General features: G+C 46.3%; 1 protein-coding gene across 1 annotated transcript in view; it reads left to right on the top strand.

Moving 5' to 3' along the window:
• Positions 1–9,080, top strand: part of LOC110316863 (pre-mRNA-splicing factor ISY1 homolog) — a 24,037-nt gene extending 14,957 nt beyond the window's left edge. Inside the window, exons 7-11 of the mRNA XM_021191237.2 lie at positions 2,166–2,279; positions 5,323–5,445; positions 6,179–6,303; positions 7,813–7,899; positions 8,306–9,080. Of these exons, the coding sequence (XP_021046896.2) occupies positions 2,166–2,279; positions 5,323–5,445; positions 6,179–6,303; positions 7,813–7,899; positions 8,306–8,413 (557 nt within the window). The 3' untranslated portion in view covers positions 8,414–9,080. The remainder of the gene's footprint in view (positions 1–2,165; positions 2,280–5,322; positions 5,446–6,178; positions 6,304–7,812; positions 7,900–8,305) is intronic.
• Positions 9,081–9,465: the final 385 nt, after the last annotated feature.

The raw sequence follows: 9,465 nt of genomic DNA, 5'->3' as shown, positions 1-9,465 counted from the left end.
ACCTGCCACCTGTACATTATTTTAACTTTAAATTTAGGTGTGTGTGTGTGTGTGTGTGTGTGTGTGTGTGAGTGTGTGTGAGAGAGAGAGAGAGAGAGAGAGAGAGAGAGAGAGAGAGAGAGAGAGAGAGAGAGAACACAAACATGAGTGTTGGGGAGTCTGATCTCCCAGGAGTTGGAGTTACAGGCTGCTGTTATATTCGAGCAGAATACCTGTGAGCCTCCTGGTGTGGATGTTGGGGATTGAATGCAGATTCCTGCAAGAGGATGTGTTTCTACAGTCTAAACCGTTTCTCTAGCCTCAGCACACACACTTTATACTGCTTTGTGATGCACACAAAGTGTGCTGAGAAAATTCTGTAATGTACTTCGGCATTTTCCATTCTATCTTATTTTTTATATTTATTACTATTTTTGTTTGTTTACCTTTTGAGACAGAGTATCATGTAGTTCAGGTTGGCCTTGAAGTAGCTATGGCTAATCTGCCTCCTGGGTGCTGGGGTTTCAGGCATATACCACCATGCCTGGTTTTATGTGGTGCTGAGCCTTGTGTCAGCTAGGTCTTCCCTGATGCTGGTGCATCCCAAGGCCCCCTGATATATATATATATATATAATTTTAAAGATTTATTTATTATATGTAAGTACACTGTAGCTGTCTTTAGTCACTCCAGAAGAGGGAGTCAGATCTTGTTAAGGATGGTTGTGAGCCACCATGTGGTTGCGGGGATTTGAACTCTGCACCTTTGGAAGAACAGTCGGGTGCTCTTACCTGCTGAGCCATCTCACCAGCCCCCCTTGATATATTTTTATTTTGTCTGTTGGGGTTTTTTTTGTTTTGTTTTGTTTTGTTTGTTTGTTTTTTCTCTCTCAGACCAAGTCTCGTTCTGTAGCTCAGGCTGGCCTAATACTATGTGGCCTAACTTAGCCTTGAATTTGTGGCAGTTTTCCTGTCTCAGGCTCTCAAGTGCTGAGATTCTAGGCATGCGCCCCCACACCCAGTTATATTCAGGTTTAAGGAAGCACAGTGCGCGTTAGCATCCTCTGCCCCATTGATTTTTTTTTTTCCTTTTGGTTTTTAATTTTTTCCTTTTTTCTTTTTCTTCCTAAAGATTTATTTATTTTATGTATATGAGTACAATGTAGCTGTCTTCAGACACACCAGAAGAGGGCATCTGATCCCACTTCAAATGATTGTAAGCCACCATGTGGTTGCTGGGAATTGAACTCAGGACTTTTGGAAGAGCAGTCAGTGCTCTTAACCATTGAGCCATCTCTCTAGCCTGATTTTTAATTTTTCTTTTCTTTTTTTTTTTTTTTTTTTTTTTTTTTTTTTTTTTTTTTGGATTTTCGAGACACGGTTTCTCTGTGTAGCTCTGGCTGTCCTGGAACTCACTTTGTAGACCAGGCTGGCCTCGAACTCAGAAATCCGCCTGCCTCTGCCTCCCAAGTGCTGGGATTAAAGGCGTGCGCCACCACGCCCGGCTTAATTTTTCTTAATGATATTTATTAACTTACTCATTTATTTATATGTGTGCATGTACACACAGAATGCACATTTAGTGGTCAGAGGACAACTTATAGAAGTTTTTTTTCTCTTTTACCATGTGGATCCTGGGGAATTAAACTCGGGTCATTGGGCCTCCTTCCATAGCTCCTTCAGTGCTGAAATTAAAGGTGTATGCCACTGTGTTGGGCCAGCGTTTTTATTTTATCTGTCTGTCTATCTGTCTGTCTATCTATCTATCTATCTATTTACTTTTTTTTTTTTTTGGTTTTTCGAGACAGGGTTTCTCTGTGTAGTCCTGGCTGTCCTGGAACTCACTCTGTAGACCAGGCTGGCCTCGAACTCAGAGATACGCCTGCCTCTGCCTCCCAAGTGCTGGGATTAAAGGCGTGCGCCACCACACCAGGCCATTTTTTATTTTTTTAAGCTTACTTTTTTGTGGTGCTGGGAATCAAGCCAGGCCTACTTGCATGCTAGACAAACACTACTCCTGAGCCACATCTCTCTAGGTTCACTTTTAAGGGTTTTGAAAACAGTGCACAAATGTTCTTCTATGTAGAGTGTTTTTCATGCGTGACATCACCTCAAATTGTATTGTAAACAAAAGAGCAGGCTCGTGTATCAGATCCGTTCTTCCTCTTTCTTTTCCCAACAAGAAAGTTGGCCCCAAGATGCTGGATCATGAAGGTAAAGAAGTCCCAGGAAACCGAGGTTACAAGTACTTCGGGGCAGCAAAAGATTTGCCTGGTGTCAGAGAGCTATTTGAGAAAGAACGTAAGTAGTTCATGTGTTTGAGAGTGCGTTGGCCTATAATTGTTGCTACTGAGTGAGAGAAGTATGCTGTATGTTATCTGGTAGGAATTACTGTTCCCAGGTTTTTAAAAATAGTTTAAAATTTGTTTTTCTAAGTTTATTTTATATTTTTGTAGTATGGTCTCATGTAGCCCTGGCTTTGAATACCTCATCTTCTTGTATCCACCTGCTAGGATTATAGACACCTGTCCTTTTTGTTAAAAAACAAAAAACAAACAAACAAACAAAAAAACTCAAAAAACAAAACCATTGTTCATGCTGGCCTAAGACTTGCCAGCTAACTTCTGTCTCAGCCTTCATAGTTCTGGGATTACAGACCTGCATCATCATGTCTTGTTTTTGATGTGATTGTTGTTCTTGTTTTTTTGTTTTGTTTTGTTTTCATCTATGTTTCGTTTTTCTTTATTTTAATTATCATTATTAGTGTGTCATCAGACCTCTGGTGAGTACCAAAATCCACTGAGCCATCTCATCGTTGCATTTTGCACTAAAGTTTTCTGCCTTGTTAAGATTTGAGCCCACGAGCTTACACTTGCTAGACAAGCACTCCGCCACTGACTTGTATCCTCAGCCCTTAGCTGGGTTTTCATTACGTTGTAGGCTTTGCCGCTGTTGACACAGAGCCTTTCCGTTGTACCCCAGGCATGTCTTAAACTCGAAGGACTGAGTACTATCCTGCCTCAGTCTCCTGTGTGACCAGGACTAGCTCAAGAGTGGTGGGCATGGAGTTAAGGAGAGGTTTAGGTCCCCCTGATACCCCACTGCAGGACTCTGTAGAGGTGACTGGGACCCATTGTTATCTTCAGGTTTCCTTGTAGGCCCCTTCCTTGTAGGCTTAGTTTTTCCACATTAGGTAAAGTATTAATCAATCCCAGTTGACTGAAGGTGTTTTCTTCTATTTCACGTGATTGCACTTTAAACCTATTCCTTACGGTCAGGAGGATGGCAGTGTTTTTGCTCCCGCCAGTGTGATGAGCTCCCCTTCACAGGACATGACCTAAAGTGGCTGATAAAGTTGCCATTATCAGATTTAGGCAGTGACTGAAGGTCTGCCAAAACATGGCTGTCCCATAATTTTGTGACACCCCTTGATGCATGCATGGAACAGCTCCTCCACAATGGTTGTGAAGAGTTCAAGTGCATCACAGGGGCAACTGACTGATGGGGAAGCACCTGCTGAGCCCGTGTGGGGAGGCCCTGGGCTAGGGCCTCAGCACCAGAAGGAAAGCGGGAAGGGTCATTGTGTGGATTAGCCATTTTTTAAGCCATGTTCTGTTGGTGGGCCAGCCTTTGTTTCTAGTTTTCATAATTAGAAGATTTTTGTGATTTTAAAAAATGATGTTGCCAGGCAGTGGTGGCGCACACCTTTAATCCCAGCACTTGGGAGGCAGAGGCAGGCGGATTTCTGAGTTCGAGGCAAGCCTGGTCTACAGAGTGAGTTCCAGGACAGCCAGGGCTACACAGAGAAACCTTGTCTCGAAAAACCTAAATAAATAAATAAATAAATAAATAAATAAAAGTAATGTTTATGTGTCTGTGTGTAAGTGCAGGCACATGTGTGCTCCCATGTGCATGTAGGGACACAGCACTTGGGAGTTGGCTCTCTCCTGCTGTATTTGAGGCAGAGGCTCTCTTGTTTAAGCCTCTATGCTGTGTACTTTAGGCTGGCCTGCCCTCTGGCTTCCTAGCAATTCTCCGGTTTCTGTTTCCCATCTTGATGCAGGAGTCTGGATTCACAGATATGTGCTTCTTACTGCATCTGGCTCCTTTACATGGTTCAGAGTTGATGTTGAGTCATTGGGTTTGCATAGCAAACACTTTTTGGTGCTGAGCCATCTCCTGTTTTGTTTTGAGACAGGGTCTTACTGTGCAGCCCAAGCCAGCCTGGAGTTTGTGTGGTAGTCCAGGCTGGCCTCCCTTGTGCTGGAATCAGGGATGTTTGTTATCATTCCCTGCTTAGTTCTGTAATTCATAAAGTGGGTAATTAAATTTGATTACCAGTGGAAATGTTCATATATTTTTCTTAAAATTTTTTGGGTTATATTTTAATTTTGTATTTTTGCCTGCATGTATGCCCATGCATGCTGTGTCCCCCACCCCAGAGTCCAGAAGGGGACAGTAGATTCCCTGGACCTGAGGTTACAGATGTTGTGAGCTACCGTGTGGATGCTGAAACCAATCTGAGGTCTTGGAAGAATGGTGGTGCTCTTAGCACTGAGCTGTCTCCTCAGCCCCTGCCGTTTTCCCTTCTCTAGTGGTCAGCCTTTATTCTTAGACCAGTGTTACAGTTTTCATTTGCTTTCTCTTTGATAATTACATCTGTGTTCTAGACAGCTGTCCGGTCTGATGGGCCTGACTGCTCTCGTCTGCCCTGCTTGTGCTTTATTTTCCATGTGGTTGTTTGTGTCAGAGAACATTGTACCGATTCCTGGGTTGTAAAACAGCGTTAAAGAGGCTTCAGGATACCCCACCACGCCATGACTTACAGTCTTAGGTTATCCCTAGTGTTTTCAGGACTGTATGAATAGTTCTGTATGAATGATGTATTTCTCTGCCTATAAAACTATTATGGACCTGTGGGTTTGAAGGTGTTGCTAGAAAGTGCCTCAGACTTTAAACTGGACTCTAGGGCTTACTAAAAAGTGGTCACCATTGATCTACATCCCCAGATCTGTCTATTTAAACCATACACATTCCATTTATTTACTTGGTATATATCTATTTTTGTAATGCTGAGTGCTAAACCAAAGGCTTCGGGCATGTGAAACAAGGATTCTATCTCTGGCCTATACAGGTAGCCTAAGGATAAACTTTAATTAGGTTCCACTCTGTTGGACCAAAGCTTCAGCTTTAGGAAGGGTGGGTGCGCTCACTTGGTCCCATGTATGACACAGAGAAGTGCTGACTTTGGCATCTCCATGGTCATGTGTCCTGTGTGGAGGAAAGGTTTGGCTCAAGGATGAGCTTGTTGGGAATTCAACTAAGTTGTTGCCATTTCTTGTAGCCCTTCCTCCTCCCAGAAAGACACGTGCTGAGCTCATGAAGGCCATTGATTTTGAATACTATGGTTACCTGGATGAAGATGATGGAGTTATTGTGCCCTTGGAACAAGAATATGAGAAGAAACGTATGTCCGCGGGCGTGTCTCTATAGCTGGCACCTGGTTTCTGTTCTCTCCATTGTAAATGAAACAGTGCATGACACCAAAAGCTGGCTGTATTGTTGCTGAGGGTCTGCAGGGGACTGGCAATGATCTGACATCTAGGTGGCAGGTGAGGCAGTTAGGGTCATGCTGGGTCCCAGAACAGCAGGTGAAGCCACAGATTTTCCTCTGTCCTGATCCAGTTTCTGGGAGGGCTCAATCTAGCTAAGCTCATCTTGCAAGCTAGCTTTTCCTGAACTTGTTTAGTAGTATCCAGTAGCTTTAGACCTGCTTCTTGCACAGCTGACAGCTTACTGATGGAAAGGGAGGTGGTGTCCATACCAGCGGCTGCTTCTTCGCTGTCGAGCATACCATGCCAGCCTGAGAAGGCGCATGGCAGTTCCCTTAGGAGTTTGGGAATGCTTGGTGAGGGTGGGGCCCAGCGTGCATTGTTCTTCTCCTTTTCACATATGCATGTCAGCCGACCACTGGAGAGGTCAGAGACACTGTCATAAAGCCTGCCTTGCACCCACCTGCCTACCGTACTTAAGGCTAGAGGCGTTGTAGGACAGACTGTCCTTTGCAGCAGGACAGACTGTCCTTTGCAGCAGTTTTCACTCCCCGGGCAGAATCAGGGTCTTCTTCCAAAGGGGACATCTTGGTCTCTCAGCCCACTGAAATGTGTTTTAAATAGTCCTCTATTCTCCTCTGTCTTCAGTCAGAGCTGAGCTGGTGGAAAAATGGAAAGCCGAGAGAGAAGCTAGGCTGGCAAGGGGAGAAAAGGAAGAGGAGGAGGAGGAGGAGGAAGAGGAGATCAACATCTATGCTGTCACGGAGGAGGAGGTACAGGCATGGGTCCTGTTTGGTGCTCAGTGTCCTCTGAGTTACAGAGTACACTTGGGGGAGGGACTGGGCCATGGCTCAGAGCCCATCTTCCTCACCTGCAGGATGGCTGTGGTAACCCTTCGGAGGAGCACAGGGCGGGTTCCAAACAGGAAGGGCTAGGGACCTAGTGTTAGCCTCCTTCTAACAGGCCGATTCTCTTGAACGATGGAGGACAGTATATAAACCCAGTTGAGGTCACAGAAGCTTTAGCCATGACCTTAGCACTTCTGTGGCTCAGCAGGAGCTCTTGAGTAGACTTCTAACCCACTTCACAGATGGAAACAGGCCTATGGGTTTCTGCAGAGTCTTGTGACCAGGGATGGGGTTATGATCCTCACCTCTCAAGCAGAGCCTCTGGGTCCTAGACTCCATTGGTCCAGCATGGACCAGTCTGAACACCTCTGATTTGCTGTTCAGAGACAGGGGAGACGAGACAGGTTTTCCACGTACAGTTGATGAAACTTGCTTGTATATCCCTGGCAGAGAAGCAGGTTTGGGACAGGTTTGATGACTTTGTGAATGTGTGACAAGATAGGGAGGCTCCTGCAGGCCAGCGGACCTGCAGCAGGGATCAGTAAGGCGTGTGAAGCAGGGTGTCAGTGGGCCCTGCCCTGGGCTTTCTCTGGGGGTGGCAGCGTGCCCTGCCCTGGGCTTTCTCTGGGTTACAAAGAAACCCTCACCTGACTCCTCAGGTCTTCAGCCAATGGCCTAGACACAGCATGCTCAGCTAGGTGCAGGAACCAAGCAAGCAGCATGTACCAAGCCAGGATGGGTGAGGACAGCTGGCTGGTTGGTGGTCGGGCACAGACCAGTGTAGCTGGTGTGATGAGCTGTGCAGGGGTCCCACCCAACAGGATTTTCCTTTATTGTAAAAATAATGGAAAAGATTTTTCCTTTAAAATAATTTTACCCATTTTTTTGTTTTTTGTTATTATATGTAAGTACACTGTAGCTGTCTTCAGACACACCAGAAGAGGACATCAGATCTCATTACGGATGGTTGTGAGCCACCATGTGGTTGCTGGGATCTGAACTCGGGACCTTCGGAAGCAGTCAGTGCTCTTAACCGCTGAGCCATCTCTCCAGCCCCAATTTTACCTGTTTTAAGCGTTTTGTTTGTTTGCTTGCTTGTTTTGTATTACTGGGGAAGTAAGCCTCTACCACTGAGCTCTGTCCCCGGGCCTCTTTTTGTTTTGAGGTAGAGTTTTACTACATTGTTGAGGCAGGTCTTAAAATGACTTTCCAGCTCCGTGGTGCTTTTGTTTCTTATTGTTACTATTGGAACGGGGTCACTTCTTCTGTAGCCCAGACTGGCAGGAACTTGAGGCAGGCCTCTTGCCTTAGCTTCCCAAGTGTGGGATTGCAGGTTTGTGCCACGAGGTCCAGCTGGGTGACACTTCTATAAAGGTGTTGGTGCTTATGTCACTGGTGACCTGCTCATGACTTTTATGTTCATCTTCTACGCAGTCTGATGAGGAAGGCAGCCAGGAGAAGGCCGGGGAAGATGGTCAGCAGAAGTTCATTGCTCACGTGCCGGTGCCATCACAGCAGGAGGTAGGCTGGATGCTGGGGGAGGAAGGCTGGATGCTGGGGGAGGAAGGCTGGATGCTGGGGGAGGAAGGCTGGATGCTGTGAGCCCTGAGGCAGAGTGCTGCTCTTAGAGTCAGTCCACCGGTGAGGCTCACCTTTCCAGGTGTTCCTTGTCCCTCCCTTTCACTGTGCACTCTTGAATCCTAACCCTGTGGCACACTGAGGTGTGTTCACAAAGGGGTGTGGGATCCATGAAGGGCCATCTTGACGGAAGTGATAAGCAGGAACTTTGATCACCGTTGCTAGGGAAGTGGCTGGGTTCTTGCAGATTCCCAGACTTGCTGACCTTGTCCCTGCAGGTAGTCCCTGCTTGGGTTATGGTAGAGGTAGCCTTGCTGAAGGGTGACTTCTTTACTGTGGGTGTCCACAGATTGAGGAGGCGCTTGTACGGAGGAAGAAAATGGAACTGCTCCAGAAATATGCAAGTGAGACCCTGCAGGCACAGAGTGAAGAAGCCAAGCGGCTCCTGGGGTACTAGGCTGAGCCAGAGCCCTTCTTGAACTCTGGAAGACTTGGTGGGTGTGCTTGGTATGCCATGGCGTGCCATCCTCATAGCTGCCCTGGGCTGTGACTAAGCTGCCTGGCGCTGGAAGGCCTGTGTCTTTCTCACCCTTCAGCTTGCCTCCATTTCTGGACATGTGAGCTGGCCTGATAGTAGGGCCCTGTCCCTTCCCAGTAAGCTGCCAGGTATTGAATGCTTTAGTAACCATCGCCTTTGTACAGATGCCTTTGCTACCGTATGGATCCATTTATTTTTGTCTTGGAATGTGTAAACTCTGTTCTCTGAAAATTTATTCTGCCCTATTCTGTGCTTTGGGGAATCAAGAAGGATCAACTAGTAGCCAATTTTAAAAAATACATGATTTTTATTCAAATTACATCCAATTTGAGAAATATCTTCTCTGGGAGACTGAGATGGTGTGTCTACCCTGAGATGGAATTCTGTGGTCAGTGGTGGAGCCATCCCCGTGTCTGGGCACTGCTTACTTTCCCATGATCCCCCTCTGGGAAAGCCATTTCACCTTCTCCTGTCCTGTGGACAGGAGTTTTGAGTTAGTGACTTTATTTTTATAACTTGTTTCAGAGAAAGGTACTTTTATTAAAGGTTTTTAATAAGAAAGGAAATATCTGTGCCTAGAGCTTGTTCTGTGGCGTATGAAGACTGTGGTGGCTTGATATCAGACATGGAAGGCACTGAACACCGTGGGGGTGGGCGTGGGGGTGGGGGTGGGGAGGGTACAGAGTGGTTGGTGATAACCAGGAACGGTTCAGATCCCAAGGCTGCACCCAGCGTGCACGGACCACAAGCTTACACTCACAGCAGAGGATGCTGGTATTCTGTCCGTGCGAGCACATGGTAGACACTCAGTGACTGGATCCAAAGCACCTCTTTGAGCTGAGTCTTTGCATATGGTAGATACTCAGTGACTGGATCCAAAGCACCTCTTTGAGCTGAGTCTTTGCTGTCCATCAGGAACCTCCTACAAGGTCTCTAAGCCCAAGCATTGTGAGCCCCTAAGCCTCCTTATC

Source organism: Mus pahari, chromosome 2 (genome assembly GCF_900095145.1).
Source record: "Mus pahari chromosome 2, PAHARI_EIJ_v1.1, whole genome shotgun sequence".
In the NCBI taxonomy this organism is placed as follows: domain Eukaryota; kingdom Metazoa; phylum Chordata; class Mammalia; order Rodentia; family Muridae; genus Mus; species Mus pahari.
This window is presented reverse-complemented; position numbering and strand designations above follow the sequence as displayed.